The sequence below is a fragment of the Eretmochelys imbricata genome, chromosome 1 (assembly GCF_965152235.1).
Source record: "Eretmochelys imbricata isolate rEreImb1 chromosome 1, rEreImb1.hap1, whole genome shotgun sequence".
NCBI lineage: Eukaryota > Metazoa > Chordata > Testudines > Cheloniidae > Eretmochelys > Eretmochelys imbricata.
In genome coordinates, this window is record NC_135572.1 from 290,745,299 (window position 1) to 290,770,763 (window position 25,465).

General features: G+C 41.6%; 1 protein-coding gene across 4 annotated transcripts in view; it reads left to right on the forward strand.

Annotated features, from left to right (window-relative positions):
* CAPS2 (calcyphosine 2) overlaps window positions 1–25,465 on the forward strand; it is a 54,872-nt gene that overhangs the window by 17,638 nt on the left and 11,769 nt on the right. For 2 of the 4 annotated variants that reach the window (XM_077832763.1, XM_077832771.1), the window contains 8 exons: window positions 3,218–3,285; window positions 7,007–7,126; window positions 9,806–9,880; window positions 10,678–10,773; window positions 10,869–10,962; window positions 12,112–12,227; window positions 23,437–23,513; window positions 24,401–24,555. In XM_077832763.1, coding sequence (XP_077688889.1) covers window positions 3,218–3,285; window positions 7,007–7,126; window positions 9,806–9,880; window positions 10,678–10,773; window positions 10,869–10,962; window positions 12,112–12,227; window positions 23,437–23,513; window positions 24,401–24,555 — 801 coding nt within the window. The remainder of the gene's footprint in view (window positions 1–3,217; window positions 3,286–7,006; window positions 7,127–9,805; window positions 9,881–10,677; window positions 10,774–10,868; window positions 10,963–12,111; window positions 12,228–23,436; window positions 23,514–24,400; window positions 24,556–25,465) is intronic. The other 2 variants (XM_077832766.1, XM_077832767.1) reach the window with 2 other exon arrangements.

The window sequence follows — 25,465 nt, forward strand, 5'->3', positions numbered from 1 at the left end:
ATGTATGGTCACCTGGCTTAACACACTGCTGGAAGGCACTTGGATACTATGGTGACGAGTGCAATATGAAGGCTTGTATATATTTACTATGCACAATATCTAAATGATCTATAAGAATGAGTGAAATGAGAATTCTCCTGTTTAAGGAAGACTGTGGTGACATCCTGGAGCAAATCACACAAACTGTACCAAATATTGTTAGAATTTTGCAGAAGAAGCTGTATTCCTTTTAAATAAAAAGGCTGTTTTGTTCACAGTAGAGTTTCTTCTTTTTGTCCTATGACCTCTATTGAAATCAAATACTTGTCTCAATAGCTTTGTAACAGCCCTACCATGAATTTCTCTAACAGCTGAATGAAGGATGCACTTAAAAAAAAAAAAAAAAGTCTTCTGGCATTGAATTGAAATTCAGATGTTGAAGTTTCACTCTCTAAAATGGGATTCTCCCTTCTCAACATGCACTGCTTGAGTCTTAGTGTGGAAATCTATGGGCATTTAGGAAATGCTCCATAGTCTACAGCTTACAGTTATCACTTTGTCCTCTAGTATATAATTACTTTTAACCTATCCCTTGGATCAAGTAATGGGAAAAGATGTATATGTTCAATAACTTAATATAATGCACTGATGATTGTGACACCTGACTGCATCACAGATAAAAACCAAACATTAGTAATTCAGAAAGGAAAAAAGCCTGCTCAGAATAAACAGTTTGTGATGAATTTGAGTTAGCTATTCTGGCAAGTGGTAATTCATACTTACTGGATAGTGTTGGCATCCTTTCGTCTGCGAGAGATAGTGGGAATTGCAGTCTATGATGCAGATGGTTTGCAATGTCTCAGGTGACTGAATAATCCAATCTGAGATTTGCACGATCTTTGCCAGTTATTGGAAATGTATGTATCTTGGTTGGGAGCTGCTTGCTTCCTACGGGCTCTTTTATCTTCCAGCTGTAGGAGCCAGCTTCTGTCATAGACTTTGATACTCTGGTGGAGATGATGGAGCCTCTTGTTATGATCACTTGCCAAGATTTCCCATTGGTCAGGATCAATTCCAAATTCCTTCATATCTCACTTGCATGTGTCTTTATAGTGAAGCTTGGGACATCCTGCTGTTCTTGTTTCCTCTGATAGCTCCCCGTATAGCATGTCCTTGGGTATCTGTCCATCTTCCAACCTACTCAGATGGACCAGCCAGCGCGGTCGTCTCTGCTTGAGCAGGGCTGTCACAATTGTTAAATTTGCCCTTTGAATAACCTCTGCGTTGGAGACTGTATCTTGCAATTTGGTGTTGAGTATGCGGTGTAAACAATGTAGGTGGAAACTGTTTAATCTTTTCTCCTGATAAGCATATGTTGTCCATGTTTCCCCACCATACATGAGAGTGCTGAGGACACAAGCTTGGTACACTAGCATTTTGGTCTTGATGGTAAGCTTTGAGTTATTCCATGCTCTTTTAGTTAATCTGCTAAATGTGGTGGTAGCCTTTCCAATGCAAACATTTTAGTTCTTCATCCAGTGAGAAGTTGGTGGTAACTGTAAAACCTACATAGCTGATCTTTTGGATTACTTCTAGCTGGTTTGCATTTAAGGTAATTGAAGGATCTTGTGGAACCCTCTGTCCTAACACAACTGTTATATTGATGGTGAGAGCAAATGCCTGACAAGCACTTGAAAGGCGGTTCATGATTTCTTGTAGTAGATTTCCATTATGGGCTGTGAGAGCAGCATCATCAGCCAATAGAAGTTCCTTGTTTAGCACCTTTTAATTTTGGTCTTTGACTTAAGTCGGGAGAGGTTGAAGAGTTTCCGATCTGATGTTGTGTGGAGATGCACTTCATCTTGTCCTTAAACACACAATTCAAGAAGATTCGAAAGAGTGTAGGGGCAAGAACACATCCTTGCTTCACTCTGCTTTTCATCTCAAAGCTGTCCGAAGTGGACTCGCCAAACTGGACAGTTATTCTCATGTTGTTGTGGAATGAATGTATAAGATTTAACAGGGTTGATGGGCATCCTATCTTTCCTAGTATTGCAAATAGACTGGCTCTGCTGACTGTGCCAAATGCTTTGATTAGGCCCACAAAGGTGATGTACAATGCTTTCTCTATGCAGAGAGCAAAACTGACTTATTGGGAGACTTGTGCATTATACCCTTTACAACTTAACCCTATAACAACTTTGGTAAAGTTAGTGATTATCCTTTAAAGTTTATCTGGTGTTTGATTGGCAACCAGTTTTTCATCCTCTTCAACTATAGTAGGACTTGGTCTGTATAGAATTTGGCTTGCACATGTAAAAATGCCTACCCAGGAAAGCTTCTCTCAGGCACAGATTGTCTCTGTATTTAGCACATTAGTGAAATAGAGTTGCACTAAGATAGAGGGAGCGACAGCAAAGATAGAGGTAGATAACTAATCACAGGTATACAGATTGGGTTGGGAGCTTACATTAAAAAAAACACTGTACAATGTCTTTGTCTTCCCAAGAAAACAAACTATGTAAATGTCATGGAAATAAGGGAAAACCTAAATTCAGTAGAGAAGTTCAGAAATCTGATATATTTTAAATGATAGGGTTTTGCCAGAGAGTAAAACCCACTACTAGCAAGGAAGAATAGTTGGGATAATCTGTCCAATGAATAGGGTGAATCCTGTAAGACTCTTCCAGTTGTCATATATCCCAGGAGGAGAATATTCCAGCACATAGCTGACCTGCTTTCAAATACATAATTGAGTGGACAATCATAGAAGAATCTTTCACAGCACAAAATCAAATTGGTAGAGGTAAATCTTCATTTGCTTGAAATCATAATTTGTATCTGCACTGATTCCTGTGATACATTGGATAGGGAGGGAAGTTTCTCTTATGCTTTGTCCCACTTTAAATAATACACTGAAAGTAATGTGGGAGCAAATATAAAGAAATCTGGCCCTCCGCATAAATGTTAGAGTTCTCCTTTACGTGTAGACAATAAAATTACACAGAGCTAGTGCATATGTAAACAGTTTAACTGTATCAGAATGCGTTATGTGGCTCTAATTTAACTGAACTTCATTCACCGTATAATTTTCTTGATTTTAAAAAAAAGATAAGGTAAGAGAGTGAAATGACACATTTGAAAATTCCATATTGCTTAACTGCACCCTCTGAAAATCATCTTATTTTCTGAAGTGTTTATTGTATCTCATAGGCTCTTAACGTGTTTTTCATTTCAGGAGGATGTAGCTGCAGAGAGGAGAAAGCAAACTGTAGTAGAGCAAGTGATGGTGGATCAGTTATCTAGGTAAGAGAATATACAAAGTATAATTACAAGTTAACACTGTAGAAGAATCAACTATTTGAAAGTGTGCCCTATCTTGTGAAGGAAGTATTGTTTTGTTTTTTTAAAATTTGTGAACATTCTTTAAATTCTTTAATTTTTTTGTAATACTTATGGGACGAAAATGATCAGCCTTCTAATTTTAAATGCTATAAGTATGATGTAGGTATCTCTCAGAATTAAAATTTATTAACACTTGCACCCTAATTTTAAGTAAAAACAACAAGGAGTCCTTGTGGCACCTCAGAGACTAACAGATTTATTTGGGCATAAGCTTTTGTGGGCTAGAACCCATTTCATTGGATGCATGGAGTGAAATTCAGGAGCAGGTATAAATACATGAAAGGTTGGAGGGTTGCTTTACCAAGTCTGAGGTCAGTCTAATGAGTTAAATCAATTACCAGCAGGAGACCAAGGGAGGAAAAATAACGTTTGAAGTGGTAAGAGTGTGGCCCATTACAGATAGTTGACAAGAAGTTGTGCCAGGTTTCAGAGTAGCAGCCGTGTTAGTCTGCTATCCACAAAAAGAACAGGAGTACTTGTGGCACTTTAGAGACTAACAAATTTATTAGACCATAAGCTTTCGTGGGCTACAGCCCATTTCATCAGATGCATGTGAAGGTGTGAGTAACAGTAGGGAGAAATTACAATTGGGGAAATTAAGTTTAGGTTTTGTAATGACCCAACCACTCCCAGTCTCTGTTCAGGCCTAATCTGATGGTATCCAGTTTGCAAATTTATTCCAGTTCTGCAGCTTCATGTTGGAGTCAGTTTGTTTTTGAAGTTTTTTTGTTGAAGAATTGCCACTTTTAGGTCTGTTATTGAGTGACCAGAGAGATTGAAGTGTTCTCCTACTAGTTTTTGAATACTATGATTCCTGTCAGATTTGTGTCCATTTTATTCTTTTGCGTAGAGACTGTGCGGTTTGGCCAATGTACATGGCAAAGGGGCATTGCTGGCACATGATGGCATATATCACATTGGTAGATGTGGCTTGGTAGATCCAATGTCATATATGCCATCATGTGCTAGCAATGCTCCTTTGCCATGTACATTGGCCAAACCGCACAGTCTCTACTCTGAAACCTAATTTTAAGTGTTTTACAGTACACTCTTGAGAGCTAATTGCATGCTTTTCTGCAAAATATATTGGTGCCTTTTGTAATACATTATACTTCTTTACTGTTTTAAAAATTTGAGATTCTCAGAAGAAAGGCACTAATGAATTAATCAGCACAACACTCCTTTGAAGTAAGACAATATTGTTCCAGTTTTACAGAGTTGGCTCTGAGAGATTGAGTTGGCCAATGTCCCACAACTAGGCAGTTAACACCCATGAGTTGGCAGGTCTTTGGAGCACTTTAGACATCATTTCAGTGCCTTGAAGGAGGAAGGGTCTTGTGCTTTTGTTTGGTGACCCTCACCCAGCAGTATAAGTAACAGCACTGACTGTCTCTGGAAAGAACCAGAGGAAAGTAATAGAGCCTTTGCAGGGACAGAGGGAATGAAAATAACTTTGTGCTGCTCCAGATTGCAAAATACATTCTAATTTTTTTTCTTATTTAAAAGTACATGTGATGAAACACAATAAGATGTGCACTAATGGACCATTTTTGCATTTCTTTGTGCTTGAAGTAACTGATTATTAGGCTTATTTTCCTTAATATATCTTAGGTATGCACAAATAATGCCAGCCTGTGAAGTATGATTATATTACCCTAGCATTTACAAGAGTTAGAACAAAAGTGATCTACAAATTTATAAAAAGAAAGGGAGGACCTGTGGCACCTTAGAGACTAACAAATTTATTTGAGCATAAGGTTTCGTGAGCTACAGCTCACTTCATCGGATGCATTCAGTGGAAAATACAGTGGGGAGATTTATATACACAGAGAACATGAAACAATGGGTGTTTCCATACACACTGTAAGGAGAGTGATCAGGTAAGGTGAGTTATATCGGTGGGGGGTGGAACCTCTTGTAGTGATAATCAAGGTGGGCCATTTCCAACAGTTGACAAGATCATCTGAGGAACAGCGGCGGGGGGGAGGAATAAACAGAGGGAAATAGTTTTACTTTGTGTAATGACCCATCCACCCCCAGTCTTTATTCAAGCGTAAGTTAATTGTATCCAGTTTGCAAATTAATTCCAATTCAGCAGTCTCTCGTTGGAGTCTGTGTTTGAAGTTTTTTTTGTTGAAGAATTGCCACTTTCAGGTCTGCAATCGAGTGACCAAAGAGATTGAAGTGTTCTCCAACTGGTTTTTGAATGTTATAATTCTTGATATCTGATTTGTATCCATTTATTCTTTTACGTACAGACTGTCCAGTTTGACCATATATCACATTGGTAGATGTGCAGGTGAACGAGCCTCTAATAGTGTGGCTGATGTGATTAGACCCTATGATGGTGTCCCCTGAATAGATATGTGGGCACAGTTGGCAACGGGCTTTGTTGCAAGGACAGATTCCTGGGTTAGTGGTTCTGTTGTGTGGTTGCTGGTGAATATTTGCTTCAGGTTGGGGGGCTATCTGTAGGCAAGGACTGGCATGTCTCCCAAGATCTGTGAGAGTGGTGAGTCGTCCTTCAGGATAGGTTGTAGATCCTTGATGACCTACAAGTGGCAATTCTTCAACAAAAAAACTTCAAAACAGACTCCAACAAGACACTGCTGAATTGGAATTAATTTGCAAACTGGATACAATTAACTTAGGCTTGAATAAAGACTGGGAGTGGATGGGCCATTACACAAAGTAAAACTATTTCCCCATGTTTATCCCCCCTCTGTTCCTCAGATGTTCTTGTCAACTGTTGGAAATGGCCCACCTTGATTATCACTACAAAAGGTGTCCCCCCGCCCCTCCCGCTCTCCTGCTGGTAATAGCTCGCCTTAACTGATCACTCTCCTTACAGTGTGTATGGTAACACCCATTGTTTCATATTCTCTGTATATAAATCTCCCCACTGTATTTTCCACTGAATGCATCCGATGAAGTGAGCTGTAGCTCATGAAAGCTTATGCTCAAATAAATTCGTTAGTCTCTAAGGTGCCACAAGTCCTCCTTTTCTTTTTGCGGATACAGACTAACACGGATGCTACTCTGAAACCTACAAATTTATATTTACCATAGAGCAATGGTTCTCAAACTTATTTGATTGTGCCCCACTTCTTTGTGTCTGTAGTAGTTTACAGCCCCCTCCCCCGCCCAAACACATACACCGATAAAAAATAATCAACATGCAACTCCCACTAAACATTTGGAAACAGTAAGGTATTTAGTCAAACAGAGCCAGTGATCCATTGTAATAAGAGCAAAAGCAAAACTGTGATTGTGGTCGATGCTTACAATTAAATGTGCACACCATGTTGTAGCAAACAGATTAATGTACAGATGGCAATGATTTTGTATAATACTATGCAAATTTAACAGAAATCTGTCAAAATGCACAGAACCATCTAGAGTCGAATGCACAGCACCACCTGAGGACCTGATAAGTCTGGAGGAAATCAGCTTTGCTAACTATTAATTACTGTGGGTAAAATGTGCTCAGTAGCTCCCCCCCCCCCCCAAGCTTCTCATGCCCCCCAGAATACATTCTGTGTACACACACCCAGGAGAGGTGCCCCTGAGTTTGAGAACCTCTGCCATAGAGTAATGTTTTTTGTTTCCTTTTTTCGGTGAGGGCTGTAATAAGTGACCCAGAGCAAAGTACAAATATCGGTACTTACCAGAGAGATCGGACCTTTGCAGATCTTGGGACAGCACCATTGCGCTTTAGAAAAAGAACATTACATGAAACAAAGTAAGGGTTTTTTTGTTTTTTTGTGGTGGTGGTTTGGGATTTTTTTGAGCTACAGGCTTATAGCCCTAATTTCAACCAGTCGTAACTTTAGCAAAACCTGTTCCTTTCAGGCTAAAACTTTTCGTGCTTGGTCTGTCTTGTTTTCTTTCTCTTTTTTTCTTTTGCAGAGTGTAGTAAAGTTTGTTCCATCCAGTTTTAGAGGTGCAAAAACAAGATCAGTGAGTTCTTTGAGTACTGCCTGTATGATCTTCATTATGGGTACTTTGTATGCCTGGGATAAAAAAGGTTGGAACTTTCTAGATAGCAGTGTCTGTGTTTCACACACATCTTACATGTGTCCTCATGCTCAAAAGGGTGCACAGCTCCAACTTTTCATTTACTTCTGACTGCTGTAGGAAGTGAGCAGGAGCTCAATGCTAGCCCCATCAGCCCCACTTCATGGAAAGGTTGGGATTTTTACTTATATATGTAGTCTTGGAGGTATGATATTTAGTATTAGTTATTGCTACACTTTGACAGGTTTTTTTCTTTTTGAGTCTCTTTAGTTGGTTTTGGTTTTAGGCCTCCATTAAGCCTTCCTCATGCCATTTTATGTATTTTATCCATTACTATGGCTGAATCCAACAGCTTCAAGCCATGCCTTCCTGCAGTGGCACTGTGACTGTCACAGATAAATGTGCTTTTTCTGCCTCAGGGAATGTTGTTTTCCTGATGATTCTTTGAGTGTAAAGATTTACCAAAAGCACATGTAGAATGTGGAAGAACCATCTTAAACTTATGTGGGTATTGTCCCACAGTACAGATCTTCTAGAGCAGAGTTTCCAAAGCTTTTAAAAGCTGGACAGCTGCCCTCTCGTCCTCCCAGGCAACTGTGCAGGCTTTTAACAATCCATGGCACCTCTTAATTTACACATCTTTGTGTGTCCCCTCTCCCCTACACCCAACACACTTCAGCACTTCAGGAAGTGCTGATGTACATAGTTCCTCTCTATCCTTACATGTTTTGATGACCAGTGAAATAGTTGACATTTAAAATATTGTCACTGCTATCTGAGTTAACACCAATTGAAATGGATGGGGCAGTCCACATTGCAGAGCTATTGTTTTAGGCTCTCTGCAAATGTAGGCAGATATTTCTGCATCAGTTGCATTCAAGTACTTAATATAATTGTAAGAGACTTACTTTCTTTTAAAAAAAAAAATGAAAGCTGTGATTTGGGGAGCAATTTTAAAGTTTTCCTCCAGCCCCCCTCGGAAAGTCTCTGTGCTCCCCACAGGGTATGCCTCTACTTGAGTAAAATTGATCTAGAGAAATTGAAACTGATGTTGACTGGACATTCTGCTACTATGGTGATGAGAACAAATAAGTTCCTAACTATATAGAGAGGTTCTGGAGTTGTTCTAAGTCAGGAATCAGCAGCCAAATGATTTCCATGCTGAAGAGCAGTTCAATAGTAAGGACTGATTTAAGTCACCCTTTCTGGTTCAGAGGCTGAGTGTTAAGCCATTCCCCAGGGGCTCTTCAATCTTAAACTTGCATATCCTGAAATCCAGCATTGTAAATCCACATTCAGCTCCAGTATTGAATGCCACTTCAGTGTTGAGATAAAGTAGAAGGTTTGTTAAGTTCTTAAGGAACTATTTTTCTGAGTATTGCTTTTCCAGCATTAGTTTTCCTCAAGAGAGAACCAAGGAAAATGAAGAAAAAGAGTCAACAGGTTTGTAACTCTTCTTAGCACATCTAAATAACTGTGATGGGATGTCCACCCCATGTAGGTCTGACAGGGTTAAGGTGGCCAGTTAACTGCCCAGGCTGCACCTGGAGAAAGAGCCAGGGTGCAGAGAACTAAGTAATTGCAAGCAGGCCCACCTGTGCAGGAACAGATGGGGCCTGTAAAGCCAGGTAGGGGGCTACAGATGACAGCTGCTGAGAAAGGGCAGTCACTCCCTGGGAAGAAGGAGGAATGCTTGGGAGCTGCTGGGCAAGGCTTCAGGAAGACAGGCAGCAGTCACTTTCTGGGAAGAAGGAGGAAGCTTTTGAGCTGGTACACCCAGAGAAAGAAGGGGAACCAGGGTGTAGGAAGCAGTGCAGGAGCAGTGAGGCCAGCAAGAGGGAGCCCAGAACTGCTGAGCTGACAGTCCCTGGACTGAAACCCGGAGAAGAGGGCAGACCCAGGTTCCCCTACCAGCTGCTGAGTGCGTGACATAGAACTGAGGCAGTGAATGAGAAGACTGCTTAAGACTGCTAATGGACTGTATCCTGGAATAGGGAATGCTGAGTGATCTAGCTGGAGGGCTAAGTCACAAAGGAGGTGCTGTGGGTCCTGGAGCGAGAGGAGCTGCAGACCAGAGTCAGAGTCACAGCGTGCAAACTGTGGGCTGTGGCTTTGTCCTCCAGAGCTAATCACCAGAGTGACCAGGAGGAGGCACCAGATCTGCATTGAGTGGAGCACCCCGTGACAGTAACATTGACCCCAAAGATATCCAAACTTGCTCTCCCTGAATTCCAGCTTTTTCATCTGCTTTATGACTCAACTGGGAAGGGTAACCTGGATCAACTCATAACTAGGTTACCACAATCCAGGTTTATTGGTAGTTCTAGAAATGGTTGATATTTAATACAAAATTTTACATTTTTGGAATATATCTGTTGATAAATGTCTTGAATTCTTTTAACAGAATAAGGACCAGATCAGCATTAACTGAAAATGTGCTTTCTAATAAGTTACGCTTTGATGGCAGAATTCTATCAAGGTAATCATAAATGTCATAGAACTCCTTTTTAAATCTGTGAGTAATGAATTATTTTCTTTTGCATATTGGAATAATTGCAATACATTACACATCTGTTGAGAAGTATGTGCTTATAATAGGTACATCAGAGTCCTGCATGGATCTAGTATAGAGACTTGCAGCGAGACTGGGATCTCGCAGGTCCCACAGAACCCGCTGCCATAATAGCAGGAGTGGGTGGGAGCGAGATTAAAAATAGTCCCATGCAGGGCTCTATTGTACATTACACAGATATGTATAATTTTAATTTTCTTAAGGGGCTGTTATATGCTGACATAGTTTAGAACAGCCCTGAGGCTCATTTGACCCAAGAATCAGGGTTATATAAAGGACTCCTTTCAGATGTCTTTTGCTGCAGCCAGTGCTTTCAGGGTGCAGCTGAGCATTCAGCCATTTGTTTCGGAGATCATGATGAACATAGCTGGTCCTAATACATGTAATCTGTCGGTTGAGTTGTGAAAACGTTGTCCGCATGTGCTGCACACCTGATTATGGAAGGCATTTTAGACAAATAGCCTAAAATTGAACTTAGATACTGGAACCACATGCTAGATTGAACAATATTTCAAATTAAGCTAAAGCAATCAAAACCAGTAATATTCTTAAAATAATGATTATAATAATATTGTAGGGCATTTGCCATTGAACTGCTGCTGAAGATGTATATTTCAAAATAGTGATATAGTCATCCCATTTCAGTTTGAAATAGATTACATTAAACACAAAACTCTAATGCTGCTTTTCAATTACCATTGTAGGAACGGGCGTGATGCTTGCAGAGAGCTGATTGGATTCTTTTTTATGTATGACACATCTCTTACTGTATATGAATATCGACAATTTGGAAAAAATAGGTAGGTTAAATAAATGTTAAAAATTCTCCAGAATATATCCAGAGGAATTTACTTTCAAGTTTAATTATTTAAACTTATTTTAAATCATCTCACAGAACAAATGCCCTACCTTTCATTCAGAAAGGAGTTTATAGTCATCAGCATGGACAAAGAAAAGGACAACAATATGATCTTAGTGACTTTTATGTTGTAAGTATTTTTCTGTTGAAAATATATCAACTCTGCTGATGATTTGGAAATGCCACTTATGTTGTTTGAATTCTGGCCTGAAGCAGGGACTCTAATCTAGCATTCAAGAGACTGATCCAAAGTATGCTGCAGTCAGTGGAAGTCTTTCCACTAACTTCAGCTTGCTTTGGTTGAGGCCCTAAGTCTTAAGGAGTCTGCACTAGAGGTGGTCAGGAATTTTTGACTAACTTATTTTTTGTTGGAAAATGCCAATTTGTCACAACCAAAACTTTGTGGAAACATGTCAATTTCAATGAAAGTTTATTTGAATCTGATTTCTCAGGTTAGGATGGAATGTTCAGAGAGAGCGACCCCCAGAATAGCCAATAGCTCAATGGTTAGGGCACTCAGCTGTGCTGTGGGAGACTCAGGTTTAGGTCTCTGCTCCAAATCAGGCAGAGCAGGGGCTTGAACCGGGGTTTCGCATATCCCAGATGAGAGCTCTAACCAATGGGCTACTATTCTGTGATGGATGCTCTTTTTTTTTTTTTTTTTTTTTGCCCAAAATTGTGAAAGCTTTTTGTATTTCGTATTGTGAAACAGCAAATGCATTGAAATCTTAAATTTTTAGAGGATGGGAAAACCCTTTCCTGCCCAGTTCTAGTGTGAACCATTGTTCTATATAAAAGCACCCACTCTCTGCCAAATACTAGAGATGTCAGTGGTAGTCTCAAAACAGGCTGCGTGTTCTATTTTTTTCCACCAGCGGGCACAAAGCTGCAGCTGGGAAGGGGTTTGTAAACATATTGTTGTTACAAAAGTGCATAACTGTGGAAGGGGAGAGAGCCCTGATGGCCAAGTAGAACAAAGTTGTGAGTTAGATCACTAGGTATGTGGCAGATATGCAGATTCTGATGGGAATTCATGTTCATTCCATATCAGTACAGCTGCTAGCATAGAATTTGACTTACTGATTCTCTAACTTTTAAAATCTCATGTTTTGTGTTTTCAGTACTGAACTAGAAATGTGCCATATTCTAATTGTGTCCTAAAATAGCATTTTTTCCTGTTAAAATTTTAAAAATTCTAGTTCTTCATGAATGTCCGGTATAGTATGTTTTATAGAATATACAACTTGCTTATATATCATTCATTTATTATCACATACAGGGTGCTAACCTGACTTTTCTGAGTTGCAATCTTAGCCTTCCAGAAAGTATTAAACAGAACCCAATACTTACCCTTCGTGTCACAAATATTGATGAAGCTGCAATGGACATTCTAAAGTAAGTGCAAAAGACTAGCTTTTCTGATTAGTTTTCCTTTTTTGCAAATATCTTCCCAAATGAAGAATTTATATACAAGCTTTAAACAAATACAATTTATTGACGCTTCTAAAAGTGTCTGCATTTAGGCTCTGATTAGGAAGAACTAGACATCTGAATGAATGGTTTTGAAGTAATGTACAAAGGAGCCTTTAACTGTTGTAAAATAAAAGATTTACATTCCTTAAAGGTTTTATTCTCTGCATTTTGGTGCTGAACTTGAACTTAAAGACAAACTATCTAGATAGAAATCATATTAAAACCTTTCTGATGGTAACATCTTAGATTACTTAATTTGAAAGAATAAACCTTCTGCTTGGAGCACATCCCTCGGCCCACACCGCTTCCTGCAGCTCCCATTGGCCTGGAGTGGTGAACTGGGACCAGTGGGAGCTGCAATCGGCCGAACCTGCAGATGCGGCAGGTAAACAAACCAGCCCAGCCCGCCAGGGGGCTTACCTTGGTGGGCCACGTGCCAAAGGTTGCCGATCCCTGGAATAAGTTGTAACTGGTGCACTTCCCTAACAATAAGACACCTTTTACAGTGCCAAGTTGAGAATCCTGAAAGCCAGAGAATGTAATCTCTCTCTAGTCCTTGCATCTGACAAAGTGGTTATACACCCACGAAAGCTTATGCTTCAATACATCTGTTAATCTATAAGGTGCTACAGGACTCTTCGCCGCTTTTACAGATCCAGACTAACACGGCTACCCCTCTGATAATCTCTAGTCCCTGTCATCTTAGTCAATGCAGACTAATAAAGGTTTGTCTATCTTGGCTAGATTTGGCCCTTCGCTGACTTCACCAGCATGGCTGAATGTGGCAAAGAATGACTAAGAATATCACTTAGAGGATTTTATTTTTTTTGCCACTGAGTCACTGACTTTGGAGTATACCTAATGAGCGAGTGACTTTTCTGGTTTAGAAGATAACTTGAATAAACATCTGTAACTTTTTCATAATGAAATGTGAGTAGTCTTAATGCATTTCACTAAGAACGTAGGGCCTGGTTGTGTCCCTAAGAGAAACTTTGTACATGGATCTTTCCCCTTAGCCACAGAAAGGAGATTCAGCCGCCTGGGCAACAGCATTTCCTCATCCCAAGGAGGTGCTGCTGCAGGAGGGTGGGCTGTGGATGTGTGGTAGGACTCCTCCTTTCTCTATTTGTTTCCTCTCTTCCCTATGCCCAGTGAAATCCAGGACGGAAATGTGATATAGTATATTTCTACTGTGGAAAACCTCTCTTGAAGGGGAATTCCTACATTTATTCTTTCAAAATAGGCTTTGATAAATTCACTTGTTTCATACATTAAAATAAGGGAACTTTTAAAAAACTTTGTCACCTTTGTAACAGCTAGATGAATGGGTAATCATTGAATGTACATTATTTTTGTAAATCAGACTCTCAGCTGAATCTCTCTGCAAAAGTAAACTGTCATGTACATTTAATTCCTTCCTTTGGGTTTCTGGATTTCATTGTCAATACAGTAGTTCTTGCTACAAATAATTTTGTTTGAAGATTGATTCCATTACTGTGTGGTCTGAACCATTCTAATTCTATTAAGTGATTTTAAGATGTACTTTCATGGAATTTGTTGACTCAAATTATGGTGAGGAGTCAATGTTAGCCTATAATATATATTTAAAGATTTAAATCATCCTGTCCTATAAAAACAATAATGATGCCACGATTAAGACAGTCATTGGGTATCTAAAGACTTTATTAGAACAACTTAATTGACTATTGCTACAAATTTCATGTTGTCTATCGAAATGCCTAGCTATATAAAACCTGTTTTCAATTATAGTAATACACACTTTATGGCCCCATTGCACTGCCATGGTGTAAAGGGGCCATGCCATAAATGAGAAGCAGGCCCCTAAAATTTATAACTTATCTGCATATTGTAGTGTCCAGTAATATATATCAATATGATATTTACAGCTATTTTTCCCTTCTAATTATGGCAAGGTTTTCACAAAATGGAGGACAAGAGTTTAACTGTTGATAATGCATGTAAGGCATTTTACCTCTCATGAATATATTCGTTCTGCTGCACAGCTTCTCTCCTCATTCATCACTAATAGTAATACTTCCCACCTTCGGAATTCAGAAATGGTCTATGTTGTCCTGAAGACTTCAGGACTGAGTCTTGCCCTTCAGCTCAGGCCACTGAATTTTCTGCCTCAAGTGGCAAAGGAAGTTGGTGGTTCAGTTTCTCTCAACCATTTTGTTTTATAACTTTAAATTTTATATGATTTTTGTGCAGTAGTTAGTTCATTTCAGTTTCTTTTTTTTCCCTTTTCTGAGGTGAGGAATTACTGGAGTATTGAGGCTTTAACCCCCTCCTAGCTTCTCTGGTACAACACCTCTTAAATGGCTTCCCTGTCTCTCCCACTGTGGCAGCAGAGTGCAAGCATTAAGCCAAGACCAAGAGGCGCTATAGGCAGTTTTTTAGGGGAGATATACCCCGCTGCCATAAGTTACTGACCCTCATACTGCCAGGGCATGGGGGCTTTTTTGTTGGATAAGTATGTAGGGCCTTGACTTCTACCCAAAACGGTGAGGCCTTGTCTACACTACCATGTTTTGTCACCAAAAGTGCCGTTTGTCAACCCAAACAGTGAGTGAGTACACACTGCGAGGCAACTTTTGCTGGGGAGAATGCCTGGTTTTTGGTGGCAAAATACAGCCACCCCCACAAGAGATTTACATCTTTCTGTCCACATTTTTGTCGAGAAAGTACAAGTGTAGACACCACGCTTCATTTCATCGCTTTAATTGGCCTCCAGGAGATGTCCCACAATGCCCATCCTGACTGCTCTTGTCGGCAATTTGAACTCCACTGCCCTGCAGCCAGATAAATAACCGTCCTCCCCTCCCCCTTAAAAGCCCCAGGAATTTTTGAAATTCCATGTCCTGTGTGCTCGGCGTGGAGAGGTCTCATCACACATTCCCAGGTGACCATGGCGGGTTATCGCAGCAAATGCTCTTCCGCTTGGACCACTGCAGAGCTGTTGGATCTGATCAGTATATGGGGAGAGTCCCAGCTGTGCCTGAGCTGCAGGAATTGGGATATCTACGGGCAGATTTATCAAGGATTGTGTGAAAACGGCTATGATGGGGACATGCTGCAGTGCAGAGTGAAGATAAAGGAGCTGAGGCAGGCATACCATAAGGCGAGGGAGGCAAACCATTGCTCAGGTGTGTCACCTAAGATCTGGCGGTTCTATAAGGAGCTGAATGCTATCCTCAGTGGCGACCCCACCTCCATTGCCAAGAGCCCCATGGATACTTCGGAGGGCACGGAGGCGGCAGAAAGAGGACCAAACCCGGAGGACGAAGTTATTGATGGAGAGGCAGCATTAGATTAGGATGTGCAGCTCCCGGCAGGGTCGCCCAGTGGGGCAGGCAGCCAGGAACTGTTCTCCACTCCCAAGGTGTCTAGCCTGTCTCAGCAGTCACTCTCCGATTAGCAAGAAGCAGGAGATGAGACTCCTGGTAAGTGTCTGGGACTTGTGTAGTGTGGAGGTGGGTTCACGGCATAGAAATGTGTGAGGCTGGCTGTGTTTCTATGAGCTGGACATTTCCCTGTGTAGCTAATCAGTGTGGCAGAACTGGGTGTTGATGCACGCCGAGATCTCACAGGAATCCTCCAGAGCGATCTCCAGGAAAGTTTCCTGGAGGTACTCGGCAATCCTCTGCCGAAGGTTCCATGGCAGAGCAGCTTTGTTCCTTCCCCCATTGAAGGAAACTTTCCCATGCCATTGAGCAATCACTTGTGCGGGGACCAAAGCGGCACATAGGCGAGCAGCATAGGGAGCAGGGCGGAAGCCATAAGCATGGAGTAGATGTACCCTCGTTTTCCTGCTTACCCTTAACAGTGAGATGTCTGCTAGAATTACCCCTGCCTGTGAAAAAGTGTGGGGGAATTTTAGAATTTGTTCCCTAGACCCTTGGAAAGTGTGTGCTCTTTTCCCAAGGTTGAGCGCCCTCCACCCCCGCCCACCAAAACTCACCAAGCTTTGGGTGTTCGCAGAGATGTGTGCCTGGCTAGGGTCAGTGAGAAAGTGATGGCAGTGTTGCAAAAGGTTTATTTAACTGAAATGTTTCAATGCTGAATTTAACAATCCCGCTTCTGTTCTTCACCAGATGTGGCCTTCAGAAATACCCCACACACACCAGCTGAGCATGTCTTCCAGATAAGAAAACATCCAAGACGCAGCAAAGAAGACATGTTCTGGGAGGTCCTGCGGTGCTCCAACAGCTATATCCTAAGCACCATCAGAGCGGGTTATGCCATCCAGCTGCTCTCCACCCTCCCTCTCCGTCCCTCTTCAATGACCCCTCTCATGTGATACTGCTCCTCAAGCAGGTCTGCTCTGTGCTGGCAGTGGATGAGGGTCCGCCAGAATTCCTGGTACTTCCCAATACCCAAATCCAAGGGAGGAGTAAGATCCATCCTCAGCCTTAGTGGACTCAACAAATATATCCAGTACATGAGGTTCTGAATGGTCATTCCATCAATTATCCTCCCTGCGTTGTCTCAGAATCACTTGTTTGCTGCTCTGACCCTTCAGGACACCTACTTTCACCTGGCGATTTTACCAAGCCACAGAAAGTTCCTTTGGTTTGTCGTGGCGGAATGCCACTTTTAGTACACAGTGCTTCTGTGACAAATAAAGTGTGTGTGTGGAGGGGGATAGTTCCCTTTGATGGATGCCCAGCCAGCCAGTTAGCTGTAAAATCCCTCTTGGTAGCTGTTCTTTACTTGCTTTATCGGTAAAGGGTTAAAAAGTCCCCCAGAAAAAGAAAAGAAAACAAAAAAGTGGACACCTGACCAAAAGAGCCAATGGGAAGGTAGAATTTTTTAGAATTTGGAAAGAAACTTTCCCATTGTCTGTTGTTCTCTGGGCTGGAGGGACAGAGCAGCCATGCTATAAGCAACTTAAGCCAGGTATGATCATAAATCATCCGATCATGCTTAGAACTATTTATCTGAACTCCAAATGTGTAAGTAGATCAGAATGTTTGGCTAGATGCGATTAGGGTTATTTCTTTTATTTCTTATTGGCTTGTGGACTCCTCTATGCTAATCCCAGATGCTTTTGTTTGCTTGTAACCTTTAAGCTAACCCCCAAGAAAGCTATTTTGGGTGCTTGATTTTTGGAATTGCTATTTTAAAATCTAACAAGCATAAGTTCCAGATGTATTTTCTTCCCTTTTGTTTTTAATAAAATTTACCTTTTTTAAGAACAGGATTGGATTTTTGGTGTCCTAAGAGATTTGTGCATGTTGTTTGATTAGCTGGTAGCCACAGTTAATTTCCTTTGTTTTCTTTCTCAGCTCTTCCCCAGAGGGGTGGTGGTGAAAGGATTTGAGAGTACCCCACAGGGAGGAATTCTCAAGTGCTCCTTCCTGGTTTTAAAGGTGTTTTTTTGCATTTGGGTGGTGGCAGCGTTTACCAAGCCAAGGTCAGAGAAAAGCTGTAAGAAAAACTTGGGAGTTTAATACAAACCTGGAGTGGCACGTATTAATTTTTAAAATCCTTGCGGGCCCCACTTCTGCACTCGGAGTGACAGAGTTGGGATTCAGCCTTGAGAGCTTCCATTCGGCCCCTCTTCTTCCCCCTGTGGTTTTACCAAATGCATGGTCATTGGTACAGCGTATCTCAGGAAGGGGCTTTACATTTTCCTGTATCTGGCTGACTGGATACTGAGGGGCAGATCCAGAGAGCAAGTTCTTGCTCAAATTAGCACCACACTGCACTTACTCGACTGTCTGGGTCTCATCTAAACACCGGAAAGTCAATCTTGGCTTCCACTCAAAAAATAGAGTTCACTGGGACTCTGTTAGATTCCATGCTGTCAAGAACATTCCTGCTGACTGACCATTTTCAGACAATTAGCCATCTTTGCCTCAGTCTGCAATCTCAGCCTTCCGTGACAGTTTGAATGTGTCTGCAACTCTTGGGCCACATACAGGTGGTCCAGTTTGCAAAGTTGTGCCTTCACCCCCTTCCATTGCACTTGCAGAAAACACAGGTTTCTTGAAGCAAGGACTTCTCCTTCATATGGATCTGGACAATCTACATTAACAGCTTGGGCATCAGAAAAGATGTGTAGTTCAGTGGGATTTCTCGCATTAGTCTCATCAGTACTTTTTGGTATCCAGACAGAACTCAACGAGGAAATTTCATTAATTGATCTGGTCAAATTATGTTTCTGGTGTGAGGGGAAACAGAAAACTCTTTGCGGCAGGGACTGGCTCTTTATTTGTACAATGCCCAACACAATGGGGCCCTGGTGTCCATATACTACCATAATACAAGTTATAATGATAACCACAAAATTCTGGTGATCTCAACCACACTGGAGTTTCTCCAGGATGGTTGATTAGAGTCCTTCAACCATAGAAAAGTAGGTAATAGTTCTAGCATAGTTCTTCAGGTGGGCTCCCCATTTGAGTATCATCAGGTGTTTAATCATAGAATCATAGAATACCAGGGTTGGAAGGGACCTCAGGAGGTCATCTAGTCCAACCCCCTGCTCAAAGCAGGACCAATCCCCAATTAAATCATCCCAGCCAGGGCTTTGTCAAGCCTGACCTTAAAAACTTCTAAGGAAGGAGATTCCACCACCTCCCTAGGTAACGCATTCCAGTGTTTCACCACCCTTTTTTTAGTGAAAAAGTTTTTCCTAATATCCAACCTAAACCTCCCCCACTGCAACTTGAGACCATTACTCCTTGTCCTGTCCTCTTCTACCACTGAGAATAGTCTAGAACCATCCTCTCTGGAACCACCTCTCAGGTAGTTAAAAGCAGCTATCAAATCCCCCCTCATTCTTCTCTTCTGCAGACTAAACAATCCCAGTTCCCTCAGCCTCTCCTCATAAGTCATGTGTTCCAGACCCCTAATCATTTTTGTTGCCCTTTGCTGGACTCTCTCCAATTTATCCACATCCTTCTTGTAGTGTGGGGCCCAAAACTGGACACAGTACTCCAGATGAGGCCTCACCAATGTCGAATAGAGGGGGACGACCACGTCCCTCGATCTGCTCGCTATGCCCCTACTTATACATCCCAAAATGCCATTGGCCTTCTTGGCAACAAGGGCACACTGCTGACTCATATCCAGCATCTCGTCCACTGTCACCCCTAGGTCCTTTTCTGCAGAACTGATGCCTAGCCATTCGGTCCCTAGTCTGTAGCTGTGCATTGGGTTCTTCCGTCCTAAGTGCAGGACCCTGCACTTATCCTTATTGAACCTCATCAGATTTCTTTTAGCCCAATCCTCCAATTTGTCTAGGTCCCTCTGTATCCTATCCCTGCCCTCCAGCATATCTACCACTCCTCCCAGTTTAGTATCATCCGCAAATTTGCTGAGAGTGCAATCCACACCATCCTCCAGATCATTTATGAAGATATTGAACAAAACCGGCCCCAGGACCGACCCCTGGGGCACTCCACTTGACACCGGCTGCCAACTAGACATGGAGCCATTGATCACTACCCGCTGAGCCCGACAATCTAGCCAACTTTCTACCCACCTTATAGTGCATTCATCCAGCCCATACTTTAACTTGCTGACAAGAATACTGTGGGAGACATTGTCAAAAGCTTTGCTAAAGTCAAGAAACAATACATCCACTGCTTTCCCTTCATCCACAGAACCAGTAATCTCATCATAGAAGGCGATTAGATTAGTCAGGCATGACCTTCCCTTGGTGAATCCATGCTGACTATTCCTGATCACTTTCCTCTCATGTAAGTGCTTCAGGATTGATTCTTTGAGGACCTGCTCCATGATTTTTCCGGGGACTGAGGTGAGGCTGACTGGCCTGTAGTTCCCAGGATCCTCCTTCTTCCCTTTTTTAAAGATTGGCACTACATTAGCCTTTTTCCAGTCATCCGGGACTTCCCCCGTTCGCCACGAGTTTTCAAAGTTAATGGCTAATGGCTCTGCAATCACAGCCGCCAATTCCTTTAGCACTCTCGGATGCAACTCCTCCGGCCCCATGGACTTGTGCACGTCCAGCTTTTCTAAATAGTCCCTAACCACCTCTTTCTCCACAGAGGGCTGGCCATCTATTCCCCATGTTGTTATGCCCAGTGCAGCAGTCTGGGAGCTGACCTTGTTAGTGAAGACAGAGGCAAAAAAAGCATTGAGCACATTACCTTTTTCCACATCCTCTGTCACTAGGTTGCCTCCCTCATTCAGTAAGGGGCCCACACTTTCCTTGGCTTTCTTCTTGTTGCCAACATACCTGAAGAAACCCTTCTTGTTACTCTTGACATCTCTTGCTAGCTGCAGCTCCAGGTGCGATTTGGCCCTCCTGATTTCATTCCTACATGCCTGAGCAATATTTTTATACTCTTTCCTGGTCATATGTCCAACCTTCCACTTCTTGTGAGCTTCTTTTTTATGTTTAAGATCCCCTAGGATTTCACCGTTAAGCCAAGCTGGTCGCCTGCCATATTTACTATTCTTTCGACACATCGGGATGGTTTGTCCCTGTAACCTCAACAGGGATTCCTTGAAATACAGCCAGCTCTCCTGGACTCTTTCCCCCTTCATGTTAGTCGCCCAGGGGATCCTACCCATCCGTTCCCTGCAGGAGTCGAAGTCTGCTTTCCTGAAGTCCAGGGTCCGTATCCTGCTGTTTACCTTTCTTCCCTGTGTCAGGATCCTGAACTCAACCAACTCATGGTCACTGCCTCCCAGATTCCCATCCACTTTTGCTTCCCCTACTAATTCTTCCTGGTTTGTGAGCAGGAGGTCAAGAAAAGCTCCCCCCCTAGTTGGCTCCTCTAGCACTTGCACCAGGAAATTGTCCCCTACGCTTTCCAAAAACTTCCTGGATTGTCTATGCACCGCTGTATTGCTCTCCCAGCAGATATCAGGAAAATTAAAGTCACCCATGAGAACCAGGGCGTGCGATCTAGTAGCTTCTGTGAGCTGCCGGAAGAAAGCCTCATCCACCTCATCCCCCTGGTCCAGTGGTCTATAGCAGACTCCCACCACTACATCACTCTTGCTGCTCACACTTCTAAACTTAATCCAGAGACACTCAGGTTTTTCTGCAGTTTCGTACCGGAGCTCTGAGCAGTCATACTGCTCCCTTACATACAGTGCTACTCCCCCACCTTTTCTGCCCTGCCTGTCCTTCCTGAACAGTTTATAACCATCCAACCATCTGTCATTCTGACTAATCTTGACAGGTCTGTGGCAGGACTTTCTAGTTGCCATTAGGTCCAAAAGACTGAGTTTGGAATTAGTTTCTCTGTCCATTCAAGAAGAACTCGACTGTTGTAGGAAAAGTTTGTTCTTTTAGCTCCGGAAGCCTTTCTGTTCAGAGTGAATTCTTCTTTCCACAATTTCTGTGAAATGATTCCTCCATCATTTTGTTGCAGTGTTTAGCACCTCTGAATGTTGAAGCATAAATGGGCATTAGGGTTACAGGGCTAACTGCACTTCTGGTCCCTTGATTTGTCTTTGTGAACTCACCCTCTAGAGCCTTTACCCGCTCCAGGGTGGAATTTTGCAATTCTCCTACTTTTAGTCAGGTTTGGGCTATGGCACCCTGTGTATCAACGGTTGTTACCCTGCAACTCCAAGTGAGTTCGGGAGACTGCAGCCAGAAGTAAATAGTGACCACACAGACTTCTTAAAATAAATGTATTGTTTATTTAGCAGTAGAAACAAAGCACTGAAGGAAAAAAGGTTTTAAAGCAGCATACACATATCAATCTTGCCATCTGCTGATGGTAACCAAGGGAGACATAACTTCAGACACCCATGGCTGGTTCCTGTGTCTGCTAGATTCCCCTGAACAGCTGCCAGCTTTTTCTTGAGAGGCTGCTCCTTTAAATCCTGCCAGAGTTTTTTGTTCTGTGTTAGATGGGTCCTTGGTTGTTCCTAGTCAGAACCAAGGTTCTGTAGGTTCGCTGGAGACAGAGATAGTCAATTCTAATATAATCAAAGCGAACAGTTCTGGCATTGGCCCTTAACGACTCTAACCTGTCAGTTGATGGGTGGATTGCTGTCAGGAGCCATCTCCTCCTTCTAGACTGACCCCCCAAGTGCATTAAACCAATATAGTCATACAGAAAACATATTGCAGTAACCAGGCCTACATATAGTATCAAATTATTACAGGGCACCTCCAAATCAGTCAGATTACAGATCCCAGTTGTTCCTTGTTCATTTCATTTTTCCAAGATAGAGGGCAAGGGCCTCAAAGTTGTTGCAGGCAAGATGTTAAAATCCTGCACCTGGGGGAAACTATGAAGGGGAGTCAGGACTCCCTCAACAAGGTCTATTGTGGCATTATGGAGAAAAGTGTATGAGAGTTGTCAGAGGAAGATTTGCAAAGTAGGGTTCCATTCCACTGCAGAATGGTAGGAAGATGTTGCTGGGTTTATTCCAAAATAATTCCTTAAATGACAAAACTCTTGCTCTGTTTGGAGGGTCTTCTATTTCTGCTAATTATTTGACTCTGATAATAATTAAAATTCTGCTTATCCTGTGCCTCCTATTTCTGTGATTCATTGCTCACTGCTTCCCATTAGTGGTGAATGAGGAGAGAAGCTGTTCAGCAGAGTGAGAAATTTCTTGCCAGATAATTTTCTTTCTGTTAGCAGCTTCTCTTCTTATTCAGTCCGCCCTACCAGTCTGGTAAATGACTGTAACACAATTTGTTGTAACAAATTGAAAATTTTCTCTAAATGGAGACCTAGATGTATAATTACCTTAAGGTTATTTATATAGTCTATCAGTTTGTCATCTTAATGGTAATAATTGGTTGCTGGAGTATTTCTACAGCTTTGGGAAAACTCATCTGGTGGCCTAAACTAAAGAGAGGGGCTTAGTACTGGAGCCTCCAGCAACACCATGGCTGCTGAATTCCACAGGTGAGAAGTGTTTCTTATTAGTGATGAATGAGAGAAACTGCTAACAGAAGATTATCAGATAAGAAATTTCTCATTCCTACTGCTATCGCACAAGAACATTTTGTATGCCAGTATATATTAAAGTTCAGGCACTCAATGTGCTGATGAGTGATATAAGAAAAATGGTATTTTTTTCTGTTCAGAATATTTTTGGTCGCAATCTTTTTGTTTTGGTAATATAGTTAACTTTATCATTATGAACTGATTAATTTTAGAACTACTTCTGTGGGAATCAAGCAAGACATTACCCAGCAAGAGATTGATGAGAGCAGAGTTTTCAGGGTTGTTCAAGGTTTGTATACTTAACACAACTATGTTTAATTTTTTGTTAGTGTCTTTGCTACTCATCTAAAAGAGCACTAACAAAGTTTTAAATAATTTCTTTTTTAAAGAAATAGACACATGCAAGATATTTGTTAGTACAATAATTATTACTACTGGCAACAGAGAAAAGGAATATATGTCTTTCACTTTCTGTTTTAATGTATGTGTGTTCTTTGAGAATTTTCATTTTTTTTGACAAAGGAAAAGCCCAGCACAAGCTCTTGTGTAGATTAGTTACAAATGTAATGTGTAAAATGTTGCTTTCAGTCATGACATCACATACAAAATAAATGTTAAGAACCCCATTCATGTGACATTGAATTTTAATATATTTTGCCCATTTGTCTCTGATACAGCACTGAGAAAATAGCTTTATGTTGGATAGCTCTTTTGGTGTATTCTTAATACACTGGATGTGTTCTAGATTTCCATACATATTAAATATTTTGCTTACAAATAAAGATGTCAGTGCACATTTATTTGTGTTCACTGGAAGATTTAATTCATCTGTACACTGCAATTGATAGACTTTCGGAGAGAAGACTTTGCTGTTTCAAATTAACATAATTCTCTTCAAACAGGACTACATTAATGCAAAGTAGGAACCTTTAAGTTCACGCTGATGGGGTCCACATGGGGGATTTAGAGTGCAGCATTTTGGTGTGCACTGCTATTCACATCTCACATTCCAAACTGCAGGGCAGTGTTGAGAGCCCTTATACTTCAAAAGCAAGAGAACTTGGATGCATGGATGTGCTGTTTAACAAGCAGTGTGGTAAGTGGGAGTTTTTTGGAAAAACACCTTCAAAACATCTTCATGTAAACATTGTTTCCTTTATTTCTCCTGATGCTTAGGTATACTTAAAGAGAAGCTAAGTAAAAGGGGAGTTCGTGTTGTAACAGGATTAGGAAAATACTTTCGAGAACTGGATCGGAAGAGAGATGGCGCTTTCTCTAAGGCAGTCTTTAAACAAGCTCTAACAGTATTTCATTTAGAAGTGCCTGAAAAGGTAAGTCTTGATGCAACTGTAATCAAGAGTGTGATTCCAAAGCGATTGTCTTCTAAAAGTTTATGGAGTCGCTACTTGCCTTCATTTAAATCTGCAGTTTGATAACTATATTTGCTGCTTTTTTGTGGTTTTTGGTACTTCTGCTTTCAGTCCCATATGAAACACTTTTAAAAAAGTAACAGGCCTTATTTAAATATCATAAAGAAGCAGAAAGGGCACAACCCAATTTTGTTTCTTTTGCAGGTCTCCTTTAAAAGACTAACAATAAAAAAAAAATCCTGGGGCCTAATTGAGAGAGAGCTAGTATACTTCCAGTTGATAGGTAGGGTGGGAGAAACTTGCTTTAAAAAGGTTACTGACTGATTGGTAGCTTACGATTTCTGTATCCTTCACTGAAAGTTTCTTTATTGCAGTCTAGACTATTCCATGTATTAGATTGGGTGGTAGAGTCCCATTGCCAAAATAGATTACTCCTGAGGGAATTCTGAGCTACTGTGTCTGTGCATAATTAATGAGTCCTGCATATTTTTAATTTTTTGCGCAAAAAAAAGCATCTGTGAAAATGTTGCTGGAGTTCTGCCTTTTTGCCCACCAAAGGGAGATGTGGTTCAAGAATAGCAGCAGCTCCCAGCAGAAAGTAACTTCTGCAGTTCCGCCTTTTGTCCACCAGAGGGCCCTGTGGTAATAGAACAAAGCAGCAGCTCCTCACCAGTGAGGGATGAGAAAGAGATCCGCCTTCATTGCAGCGGGCCAGGTCAGGAGACCGGCTATGGGGAGACAGACAGTGTGGGGTACTGTGGGGGTCAGACAGAGGCTTATAAGGGATATGGAGGGAGGACAGACTGAGGCAGGGGCTGAATGTGAGTGGAGGCACAGTAGGGAGGGAGGCGCAGGGGCCACATGGTGATAG